Source organism: Brachionichthys hirsutus, unplaced genomic scaffold (genome assembly GCF_040956055.1).
Source record: "Brachionichthys hirsutus isolate HB-005 unplaced genomic scaffold, CSIRO-AGI_Bhir_v1 contig_819, whole genome shotgun sequence".
In the NCBI taxonomy this organism is placed as follows: domain Eukaryota; kingdom Metazoa; phylum Chordata; class Actinopteri; order Lophiiformes; family Brachionichthyidae; genus Brachionichthys; species Brachionichthys hirsutus.
The window spans coordinates 50,065-63,396 of NW_027180493.1; the positions used below are offsets into that span (position 1 = coordinate 50,065).

The following is a 13,332-nucleotide window of genomic DNA, read 5'->3' on the forward strand; positions in this document are numbered from 1 at the left end:
CATTTTTTATTTATTTATGTTTTTTTACCCACATAAGCTACGTTGTTTATTTTTTTTTTCTACACGGCTAGGCTGCAGCAAGTTGGCAGTTTCTGAGCTAAATCTGTCTTCGGTCTTATACTGTAAAAGTTTGATGTGAATTTAAAGTGAAATCTTAACAGGATTCTGCTGGCTATGCTGTACAGTGACAATGTCATTTGCTAGCAGGGAGAAGCGGGGAAAAATACTACAGCGCTTGAAAGGAATGTGAATATTTACTGGAAAGTACGGTTCATTGAACTATAAACTGCAAAGCATCCTGGGAAGGTGAAAATGGTTGGAATGAGGCGCTCACAACAACCTGCTGAGCCTGCATTGATAAGGAACCCACAATGACTCTGTTTTTGCTGCCCCTCAGCCTCAAAGCATTTTCTTTAACTATTATTTACTTTAACTATGTTTGCCGTTTTATTTGTTTGGATATATGTTGTGTTAGTTTTCAATAACATACATGAACAAAATATATCTGTTGCAATTAGTATTCACTTGTTTTTTTTTATACATGCATTTGTGCTTTACTTTCAAATCACATTTTAAAACAAAGCAAACTAACAGGTTCTAATAAATAATAATAGTAATCCAAGTTTGATTTTAAGTCCACAAGAGGCAGCATTCATTTCATCCGTCTTTGCCGGTTTGCAGATATCGTACGCAGTGACATTGCGCTGGACAAACAGAAGGGATGCAAACTGGCCAGCCATCCTGACATCATGCTCGAGCTGCAGCGGGAGAAGGCGGCCGCTACGCAGCTCGTCCTGCTGAAAGAGCAGCTGTCCAACATCTACAGCAACATTACAATAACAGGTAGGAGATCACACGCACAAAAACAGCTCTCCTTTGGCGAGTGTTTATAGCGTAAGAAACATATTGTTCCTACTCACGTAGCGTAGTCTGAACCCGTAGGACCTGTCTCACACACACATGTATATGTGCGAGCTCACCTATACGCATAAACAAGGTTCAAAGCATTTGTTTTCTGTGAATGACTTGAAATGAGGAACTTCATGAGAAGAGAGTAAATTAGGGATTTGTCTCTCCTGCTACAGTTTTGGGAGTTGTCTGTAAATCACGGAATCCTCGTCAGGGAGGATCAGGTCGCCTTCCTTGTGTGGTTTTAAACAGCTGTGAAGTCCAAATTAAAATTAATGTGGCTTTTTAAGGTAATATATAAAATACTTTGATGCAAGAAGACTAAACTTAGAATCTAAAAGAATAAAAGAAGTTATATAACAGTACAGAAGATGAAATATAACTCATCAGCATTAAAACAAAAATGACAACAAAAATGCTATTCCACATGTTTACTGCTCTGTTGAACGTTTCTACAGAGACACACATACTTCCTATTCTGTTCCGCTTCTACAAGATGGTGGGTGGGCAGCATTTTGGGTGGGCAGGGTGTTTATTTTAAAATAGAGAACCACCCAGAAAGTGAGTCTTTCCAAACAATAAGCCCTTAGGAAAAAAAAAATCATTGTGGACTTGGTAACTGGCCTTAAAACAAATCAAAAATAATATGAAACATTTGTGCCATGCGGGAGTAAAAGTACCGTAGTTTAAAGTTCAGATACACTGATGTACACAACGGCTGTAGATCCACTGAGCGATCAAATATCTGACCATCCATACATCCATTTTCTTTAAGTACTTTATCCGTAACTGGGTCGCGGGTCGTGCTGGAGTCTGTCCCAGCAGGGGCGAGAGGCGGGGCGAGACCCTGCACAACCCGTCAGTTCACTGCAGGGCTATCTGAACATATGTTTGTAAAAAATATTTAGTTATTCACAAATGTGTTTGTGAATGCATTTTATTTTCCATGTTTTTGGAAGGTCTCCGTCCCTGGGACAGAACGGCCGTCTGTGTTTTGGCATACGGGTAATAGAGGCTGATAAAAATAACGCTTATCAACTATGCATTTTCAAAAATAATTTTGACCTGTGTGTGTTTGTGATGGATCTGTTCACACGTTTAGATCATAATTTATAAAGTATAATTGTAGAACCCAATCATTAATTGTACATCTGTGAATACATTTTGAGTTTTTTCCCCAGATGTTTTTACATACATTTATTTTTCGTGAACCATTTCCTGTGGAGATTAGATTTATACACGTAGAAGCATAGCTGGATAGAGAAATAGTGTTTTGCTTTATGAGATAATGGTCACATAAGTACAGAAAATTATAATATGTGGCCATTCAATTGTAGCTTCTGCATCACACCTGTAGGTTTTATAGTTTGGGGGGAATGATGAAATATAGTTTAAAAATGATGCAGTAAAACTCAGATTTGTTTTACAATTTTAAAGAATGATTCAGAGCATATGCCTTTTTTTTTTAATTATTAATCTGAGCCGTTATGTGATGGTTCTCATTAAGGAGTAGAAATAGAGTTGAGAGACGGAGAGAGGTGTCGATTTTGTGCCGTTGCCATCGTTGTTATACTTTTAATTGCTGTGGAAGGAGAATGAAACCTAGTAGAACATATTTTGTTGACCTTAAAATAATTTACTAATAATAATTTAATGATGTCTTCTACTGTTGTTGCCTGTGGATGCAAGTTAACATGCAAGGAATTAAGCTCTTAAGCTCTCATGACGATTATAGAATTCCAGAAAGTGTGAACATGTTGACATTATGCTCTCATCATTACACTCTGCTGAACTTCAAGCATGCTGTGTAAACTCGATTCTGCAAAGATCTCTCATGACTTTAGTGGAGAGTCGCAGCAGTCCGGGATGGATGTGTTTAAACATGGTAACAATCAGCCCGGGTTCAAGGTTCACTGTGCATGTGTGTGTTTGAATGCAGATGGTGTTTAAAGGGCCTTTTACAATCTTGCTCCATCCTTTTCCACTCACTGGTGTCTGACCTTTGACCTTTGCTTGTTAGCGCTATCAATAACGGGACCACTTGCATGCACGTGCACGACACCCAGCGAGGGAATAAAGTCAAGAAAATAACCCAAAAGCTCAGACAAGGTCACAGTCAGGATGATCTCACGTCTCGCTGCAGCAGTCTAGCCTTCCATCTTCAGGTCTCTCTTCTATTCCTCTGTCTCCATCACCCCATCTCCAGGACTTCACACCGCTTCCTCACCTTCTCTCTCATGTTTACTGTAAGTTTATCTGCGTATATTGTAACTCTGTGTGAAAGTCCTATGTTTATTTTACACCGCACAGAACGAGGCAGTCGATCTGTTCAACCTGTGACCTCAAAGATCCGTGTTTAAGGCTCAAAGGATAAACACAACTCAGTTTTCAAATTCCTATCCTGTGTCTAAAGCCAACCATTCAATACTTGCAAGCAGTGACAGGAAGAAAATATCCAGATGATGGATGGGAAAGAAAGTGTTGCATGTTTTCAGTTATAAGGAATGCAGCTGCGTGTGACACAGCAAATACTAAACTTGTTTGCTATTGATGTTTGTGCTTCCTTTGATTTTCAACAGATGGGAAACATTACAGAGAGCTAATGAGGATACACGATTCAATAAATGGGAGCAAAAGACATTGGTCTGTTCGGTGATAGTTGCGTTTTCAAAATTAGTGTACTAAACAGAAAAGCTCCATCATTGTGTCCTCATTGATACCTGCTAAAGGATAAATCACATACATCAAATTTTGTATTTAGTTGAGTCAGTATATCCCCTCTGATAACAGGTTTATAAAAAAAAACTTTTTATTTTTATATTTTGGTAAATATAGACTTTAATATAGCAAGAGCCCAATATGAAAGGCATTTAAAGATAGCAGCAAGTGAAGTAATGATAATCTGATAATAATAAGGTATTAAGGGTAGTTTTGGCAAGTGTATACACTACTATCTGAGTAATACCTTTAATGGAATTGGAAGTGGAATTTCCTTTTAAGTCAAAACTGGCTATCATGAAATCATGAATCTGATATTCATCATGTCTTATGTCCCAAACAGTCCCTTTGTTTTCAGATAATACTCACATTCACTTCCTTTCAGTAGTCACACAGGGGGAGTCCTGCATTAGACTGGTTCATTCTGCACTGAATCTACAAAGTCAGTTGTGCCACAGTATCAAGTGTGTTTAGTTGAAGCTAATAAGAAAATAAATGGAAACAGTCGACCTGATTAATGTTTATTACTCGGAATCTGCCGCTAGTGTTTCCAGGCAATCTTTTCATCTTTTGACATTTGGCTTAATCTAATTTCACCATGAAATTTAATAGAAACAAGCTAACTAGGATTTTTCTTTTTTTACCCATATTTGTGGTTATTACACAACAACTATCACAATTACCGCATGTCCTGGTAGTTGCGATGCTTCTTTATCTTTGATTTAATCTATTATTACCTCAAAATTAAAGGGGAAAAAAAGGTAGAAACATGCAGTTTAGCATTTCACACCACTGATTCATAGTTAGTACTCAGACACTATTACACATGAACAAATAACAGTACTAAACATATCATTTGTACAGTTTTAACTTGCAAAAATGAATCTAAAATAAAAGGTTTTCATATGACTTTGTCCACTACAACACCCTCCACGATCCAAACAGGGAGCAAGAGCTAGGACCACAGAGAGACCTCCTGGACGGACCATCACCTCTAGTGGAGTTCAACACCTCAGAACCCACCTGGAAGGAAGTCCAGGAGGTGGTAACAGCAGCCAGAGCGAGCTCTGCTCCAGGTCCAAGTACCTTACAATAAGTACAAGCTCTGCTCCAACCTCCTCAGAATCCTCTGGGAAGCTGCTGCGAGTAATTTGGAACAGAGCGACCACTTCGGATCAGGGGAGACAAGTGGAGGGAGTCTGGATTCCTAAAGAGGAGAATTCCACCAAGCTGGAGCAGTTCCGATCCATCTCACTTCTTAGTGTGGAGGGAAATATCTTCTTTAGCGTCCTCGCTAGAAGGATGACGGACTTCCTCCTCGTGGAAAGCGTGGAATTCCAGGAGTGCCCGGGTCTGGATCCTAGGCTATAGGTTCACGGAGACAAAAACACACATGGGATTGACTTTACCAGGTTCAGGATCTGGGCATGTTATAAATGTTATAAACCATGCTTTTCGTTCACGAATACTATCGAGGGGAATTGGTGTCATGGTTCTATCAGACATTATTATTAGCATCAGCATTGGCATTAGCATAATTATTAGCATTGTTTGGGATATGTGTATATTTAGTTCCCTTGAAATAAATGTAATAATTTCAATGTAGCTGCGTCAAAAGTTGGGTTCATGGTCAGGCATGAGACCTGACATGATGGGCTCTAGTCTGTCTCTCTTTCTTAGTCTGATCTCACGTGTGGAGTATCAAGTAACAGAAATATTTACAGTGCCTAATCAGATGATAGACTTAAATAAACATTGCAGAGCGTACACCAGACACTAATACCCGTGCTGTTCTCTTTGAACCGACGCAGAGCTGTGGCCACAGCTCATGGAGCGGTGCAAGGCTCCATTTAAAGGAAACCTGAGAAGAAATAAAACGTTTGCAAGTGTGAGGAAAAAAAAAAAAAACCTCCATTCATAACAAACACGCTGATGCAACGAGCAAGGCCATTTACTTTCAGGTGACGTAGTGGTGACACGGTCTAGATTTCCTCTCAGGTTTTGTTGGCAAATTTCCATGAATTAATGTTTAACCACAAAAGCTCACAGTAGATGAATGTACATCGCTTCTGACTTGAATGCAGGTGGCTGGGACTTTAATCTAGTCTTAGGCCTTCACTAGCACTAGTCACGAGCAGCCAATTATAGGGCTCGACAAAAACCAATCAATGATCAAAGCGTGATCACGTGAGTTGTCATGTCTCTTTTAAAACAACGAATACTGCAAATAAAAATGTAAAAAAAAACATTCTGTGGTTTGTTTAGTTGCGTTTTTTTCTCATGTCTCTGGCACCTAAATAAAATGCAAAGATTTCTCTGCGTTTCAAAATTGTTGGATGATGTAAATATTAAATGCATAATAAAGGTTTGGGATTTAAAACATTCTAATGTAGGAAACATTATTACTAAACATGGCTGAAAATATCAAACCGGATTAGAATTTCAGTCTGAAAAGTAATACTTTGATTGTTTAGACGCCCTGCTTATAGCATCCCGTTAGCCTTAGGATGGATAATGTTTTTTTGGCAGAGCATCTGTTTAGCAAGAACTGCAACAGGTGTGCTTACATTTGCAACTAAAGAGTGTTTCCATATTTTACAGTTGCTTCAGTCTAGTTATTGTATTGGAATTTGAATGTGCAGAACTATTTTCCTTTTAATCTAATGGAGAAAAGTGAGTTGTAATCTATGTCCTTGACTGAAGAGAACAGTGAGTCATTAAACGGGACATACAAGGAAGGGAGAAAATCTGGAAAGACAAAACACGAGGAGCAGGCAAAAAAAGGGGGGGAATTTACTGAACATCTGTGAATTCCTTGAAAATGTTTTCTTCAAAACAAACTGGCACATATGTCTATAGTCAGAGTGCCTCTATAGTTATAGCTTTCTGTTTTTACTCATTTTAAAATCAAAACATATTTTCTTGTGTTCAGGGCGAAACTTGCTCTTTTCTTATTATTAGTTCTGCTATATGACTCAAACCACTCTTTATCCATTTTTAATGTTGCATGAGTGAAGTAGAATTGTTTCCCAAAAGCCCGTTGATCTCTGTTGAAAATTCCCTCAGTACACACATGTTCAGTTTTTGGTATCCGCTCCAGCTCACTGCTGATTTGCTAGAGTGTCCCCATGTAAGAAATACCTCAGTGCAGATTTGTTGATCTCCAGAATTAAATCTTTGGATACGATCAGTTTTTGTGGATTTTTTTTTTAAAACTCTTTATGAATGGTCCAGCTGTTTGCAGTCTGCAACTTGCACCCTGCTGTGTTTACTGTCCACAACTGAGTCATAAGTATGAATATTTTCAAGCGGGTGTATCCATGTTTTTTATACGATTCACTTTGAAGCTTTATCAAATACGTGCAGTGATCCTGAATGTTTTTAAGCTATGAGCTACTCAATGCATTAGGTGAAGTAAAATGTATATCTTTTATCTTAAGAGTTATTTTTCATAAAACGTTTAACGTTTTAAAGGTAGCGTTGAAATGTTTAAGGAAGAAAGTTACTGAACTCCATAGCCAGCCTGTAACAGGTCTGAGTGCTCATCCGAACCGTCTGTAGCGGATAACGTACTCTTACTGTTTGTGTTATCCACGTAAAACTACAATCCACAGAGTACGTGTGAAACTAAATGTCTATACCGTAGTTAAATTAGTCTTGTGTCACACTTGTCCGGTTTAAGTACCGCCCGTTAATGTCGATAAACAAGTTTTGTTTGCTAAACAGAAATAGATGCAATACACTTGCTTAGCAATGAATCCATTTCTATTATCCTCACTATTTCATAGTGTCATTTGTCATATTTTCAATTGAATTACACCAGCGGCAGAATTTTATATTTAAATCTTATGTTGTTTTTCTGTTTTGACACTTTTTAAATTTGTCTTTGCTTTTGTAATTGAGAAATAAATCAAGCAAATGTATTTGACCTTTTACACATCTTCAGTAACAGAAACCTACTGAGGGTGACAGCTCTGTGTTTCAACTTTCAACTGCAAAACAAATTGGAAGCATGACACTCCATGTAAGAGAAGGGTATATGCTTATGGCAATGGATACTACCCTAAAGGAATCCATGTAATTAGATTTGAACTATGCTCAGTTTGATCTAAAGTAGACCAGGAAGTGCTGTGAAAATAAATATTTGAAATCCCTACTTATAGTTTTTGCATGAAACACTAAAGAGTAAAGACTATCTGAATCTGGTGATCAGAGCAACACATGGTTGGCAGCTACACAGAACAAAACCATCAGTTACACAAAATGGAATAAGATTAATAATAAGAATACATTTGGACATTCATCTGCTGATATCCAGCTGTGTGAATGATTGCTAATTTGTTTTTGTGTTATTTAAAAAAAAAACTATCTCTGCAACTAAACCGCTTTGTCCTACTGATGTGGTTTTCAACAATTTCATTTGATGCATTTGTCCCCTCTGCCACCATGTGCATCTTTTTAACACACTTTTTTTTCAAATTCAAATTAAGGGCTTGACAAGGTCTTGAATCATTTTTCAAAAACTTGTATGATTAGATCCACCCGACTCATTTGCATGCACACATCAAAGAGTATTGGGCCATTATTGTGTTTCTGTCTTTATTTCCTTTGTCCAGAATATAAAAAGGGATTGTTTTAGCTTGTTTGTGAGGTTGTCAGATGGATTATGTGATTAATAATCGACATATTTGCCTGAAATGTTCACCAAACATGGTCCCTAGTATATCATAGATGTGATTACATTATGGAGATTATCCAGATCAGGCCCTAAATCTGTTGGAGGGTTGATGCAGAGGTCTCTCTGCATGCTTGTCTTCTATTAGCAAATGTGAATGGAGAGTCGGATAAAAGCAGTTGGGAAAATGACTGACTGACTGTTTGGAGAGTTGTGCAACTGTTTCTCATTAAGGATGAGTGTAATCAGATTTTTAATGGGGCAAATAATCTCAAAATGCATTCTAATATTTATGAAAGTGTACATGAATCTGTACTTAGTTACTCGGAATCTGTCTGACTGTTGAGATCTTTCTAAATTAAACCCCATTTAATTATAAATGTTTAGCAAATATATAATTGTGTAAATAGACAATACTTGCCTGAAAGTAGTTTTCTCCAAGAAATACAGAGAAGTCATCAGCTAAAACTCAACGCACATCAATTAGCCGTCTTATCACATGTGGCTTTTGCTACACATCAGTTTACTTCAGTAGCAAGACAGCCAATGTGCTGTTATTCAGCAGGAGTGTCTACTGATATGCTGAATAGACAGCATATCAGTATACACTGAACAAACAGCACTGGAATGTTTGCATGTTTTAAAATGTGCATTGCTGTGTGTGACTATACCTTCATCAGCTCAGCTATGCATTCATTGCAACAGACCATCCATCCATACTTGACACCCCTTTCCTAGCATCAATGGATGGCTGAATTGATTTTTTTTAATTTTTTATGTGACAATGGCTTCCCAATATTTGTTGGAAATGTATTTCTCATAATGCGTTGAATGTGTTTTTGTAGTCTTACCTGTCAGTCTGCAGGCATTGCCCATGATGTACACTCAGAATGACAAGCTCCTGCTCGTCTTCTTATTTCCTCACCCTTTCCCTACAGATCTAAAAGTGTCTTATTTTTCTTCAAAAGGATACCAAGTGTTTAAATAACGGATGAACGTAACATATAATTCCATGTGCTTAAAATATGCCAGGCAGAAGGTGCCAGCAACCTGCAGACAAATGTTGTTTTATCAGCATGACACAAGGGAAATGTCTGAAAGCAGCTGTTACCCTCCTGTGATTGTTTGGCATGACAAGCAAGCCTCCATGTTTTTCACAATAACTCTGGAACACATACGGTTTGTGTCAAATTTCAGTCCATGGCACTGCACTCATGAGTGTTCTGAACCAGGTTGGTATGAATGGGTTGGACCCTTTTAGAAATGCTGACAACTCGTGTGTGTGTGTGTGTGTGTGTGTGCGTGTGTGTGTGTGCGTGCGAGCGAGCTGTGTATGAGTCCAGATGACATTGTTAACCAGAGAGGAAACATACCTCTCTCATTACAAGCGAGACACATTTTATCTGCCAAATTTGAGTCTAAGGCTGTCATCTGCTTTTTATGAGATCACCTCTTGTATGTCTCTGTGTTCATGCGTGTGTGTTTTGGTCCATGTGTATTCGTTGTGGATGAAGTTTGCATTGAATGGAGGGGCTAGGAAGGGGTTGAAGAGCTAGACAAAGTCTAGAGCGATGCTTTGACCCTAGTATCTAAGAATATTAAGCTAATGTTTCTTCTGTGAACACAGTCTGAGATTTAATGCACTCATTAGTGCCACGCGAATGTTTGTGGTTTTTCCACATGCCAGTGTGTGTTCAAGCAGTTCCTTTCCTTGTGAGAGAATACTCTGTACTTGTGTCATCCTCATTAAGGATCATAGGAGCTCAGCACATTTTGAACATGTCTTGTAAAATTGGAATTAAATTCACTCACCAAAAATCACGGCCAGAAAGGGGTCCGATATGCACTATCACGCAAAATGTCTTCTGGATCTGATCCAGAATGAGGTCAGGAAAAAATATTCAATTTTGACATTTGAAAACTCAATTTAGGGATTCAAAAATCAGTTCAAAAGCAACTCTGATTCATTTTTACTTTTAATGCTTGGTGTATAAAAGGAACCAAGAACATTTTAGAACCTTTTGGTGATGAGCCAGATCACCATGTAAATCCAGTTAGGAGCAAAATGAGCTGCTTGAATTATTTGAAGATGCTCAGGTTGTGCAGCAGATACAATGGGTTGAGAACTTCTCTTGACTAGTAATGGGTTTGGTGCTGCTGAATATCGTTTTTACGTTTTCTTCTGACAGTGGTTTGATTTTTAACAAATGGACAGATGGATTTTCAGAGCTCTTCTAATTCGATCTTACACATTTCAGAACTAGGAAATGTTCTCCACATATGAAGATGCTCCGGATCCCCATGCTTGTGGTGTAAATCCAATTACGAGGGGAATGAGCTGCTTGGTGAAGGTGTGCGCTCTCCGAGTGCTTTTCTAGTTTCATAATTTTGCTTGTGCGAAGTTCCCTACTTGATTGAAGGAATGGCAACCAGTGGCCATAATCCAGCAGCGGATTGAAACTCAGTTCGTCAGCATACAGCATATAACTGTGAACTTTCGAAAAGGTTTTCCGGCCACTTGTGAATTCTCTTAAAAAAGTTTTTTCCTTCACTCAGAGCATATGGTTGGTTGGACTGTCGGACCTTGTCAGGGGCTATTTATCACTCCAAAGTTTCCTGCTGTGTTGGAGCTTCTCAGCCCAGCTCTCAGCCATCAAAATGGGAAAACAAGAGAAAGAGGGAACACGTGTTGAAAAAGAAACAGTGAAAGGGAGGTGGATGGAAGGAAAAGGTAAAAAGAACCACATCTTAATAAACAAACCAAGATGAACCAGATCTGTCAGTTTATTCTTAATAGGGCCAAAACTCAGGAAATGTTATCTCACAGCTCTTTCCAAAAAAGCAAGTCGAGACAATATCCTTGTTTTACTTTTTATGTTTTTACTTTTTACTATGAACCCTAACCCGAATCGGAATCAGAAGGTGTTTATTGACAATGGCAACAAGCTGAACAATCAGAGATTGCAGACCCTCGCCTCCAAGTGCCCTATCTCGCAATGTTAAAGAATCCTTAAAAAAAATCTAGAATCTGGATCCAGATCCGGATCAACGGCATTCTCGGGGAGGACCGAGCCACAGACAGAACCTTGCTTGTGTAAAAATTTCAAGTTGATTGGGTTACTAGTTTTTGCGTTATGCGCGTGGATAGACAGACAGACAGACAAACAGACCCAATTGCATTACCCTCGCCACCCCTTCGGCGAGGGTAATAAACACCTTCTGATTCTGATTCTGATTCTGAACACATCCTAACTTGGAAAGGATCAGTTTCTGGTTTCCATTTACACATTTAGATGTAAATGAGACCATGTTTCACATTATTTATGGTATCAACACATTTGTGTGTGTATTCATTTTCATTAGATAAAATTAATTCTCTGATGCATTTACATTAGATTTGAAAACTTTCTCGTGCTTCTCTTAAATTTTACAAAGAACAAGACAATAATTGAGAAAACATGTCCCACCTTGCAGAATCGCTAAGACTTAAACCTGGTCTAGAGACATAACTCCTGGCTGTGACTGACCTCTGGCCCTCACATGAAAGGAAAACATGTATGCGCTTAGAGGAATATGTGAAGAACATTTCCTAGTTCTTCAATGTGTAAGATGACATCTGGAGAGCTCAGAAAATCCATCTGCACCATGATAAGCATGCATTGTTCATTATAAAAAGTTACCTGTTTGTGAAATGTATTCATGTCAGTTATTATCCTGCCATGCAACATAATGAATATACAAAATTAACAACTGCCAAATAACACATTTGAAAGTGCAAATATCTGCTATGGCAGCACATTTTCCACACTGCGTCATTGCAGCTAAAAGCTTAGTATGATGATTGTCATGTCATGATCATTATTAGCGTGATAGTTATTCAAGAGAAAGACAGGAGACGGACATTATCTCTGCACTACTTATGCATAAGTGTTTTTGTTTTGCTCTTGTTTTCAGTCGGGGGAAATAAAATGTAGACATAAAGACAGAAGTTTTAATAAGTCTGAGACAGACCCCACATTTCTGGATATTTGTTTGTTTGTAACACAAACTTGGTTAGACACACATGGTAGCCAGTTTAGGCTTGGCTGTTTAGCGGTTTGGCTACATGCAAAGATCAGCCACCTAAGAAAAGTTTAATGACTCATTAGAGGTATAATGGAAGTCCAATGCTAGATGTGTGACTAAATTGTTTTCTTTCTCATTCACCAAAAGTCTGTCTTTGTTTCTGTTTTGGTTGTCTCAAATATCCAGTTACGCTTTTTATTTAGATATTTTATTGGAAACATGAAGACAAAGCAAATATATAAATTATTTTATGGGTGTTTATCACTTCAGAAATTCAACACATTTAAAGTATTTGTCTTCACCATTGCTGTTTATGTGTTGTAAAAATAAAATGATTGGAAAAAGTATATTGATGGAATAAATTAAGAGAGAAATGGACCGGGCTAGTTTGGTCCTCCTGAATTGAGGAACTCCATCTTCTCTAGCTGGTTGCCCTCCAAGCCCATTTACTCTAAGGCTATTCGAATGTGAAGAAACTCAGCCCAGCGAGACGCAGCACTGTGTTATTAAAGGAATTTTATGAGTTCATAAGCATGTAATGAAATTTGCTTCAGTCAGGACTCAGGAGAGAGAAGTACAGAAAAGAATAGAATTTTCCATGGTGTTTTCCTCAGACTTCCACCCCCTTAGGGAGTGTACAAGGTTCCTCGCAGTCGCTGAAGAAGAAGAGGCCATATGAACATTTCCCTGAGGTTTTGGAGCTCTACTGTGAATGAAAGAAGCCAACACCTCTAAGCAGGAGCAGATGTTTGGCTGGCTCGACTTGGCCTGGTCCTTCACCTGGCAGAGTAGGAAACCCGGGGTCTGATACCCCCTCTCACAACTCTAATAGCCTGGCTCGATGTCAGTGCTCCTATTCTCAACCTTCAAAATCTTCCACTGAAGGTTCACAAGAGGCACGGGAACAGAGCCACTCTTACATTCACCGATACATCGGCGTCTTTCACACCTTCAACATAATTTAA

At 38.5% G+C, this 13,332-nt stretch overlaps 1 protein-coding gene across 1 annotated transcript in view; it reads left to right on the forward strand.

Moving 5' to 3' along the window:
• Nucleotides 1-13,332, forward strand: part of LOC137915572 (inactive heparanase-2-like) — a 41,544-nt gene that overhangs the window by 2,918 nt on the left and 25,294 nt on the right. The window contains exon 3 of the mRNA XM_068758772.1: nt 682-843. Coding sequence (XP_068614873.1) covers nt 682-843 — 162 coding nt within the window. The remainder of the gene's footprint in view (nt 1-681; nt 844-13,332) is intronic.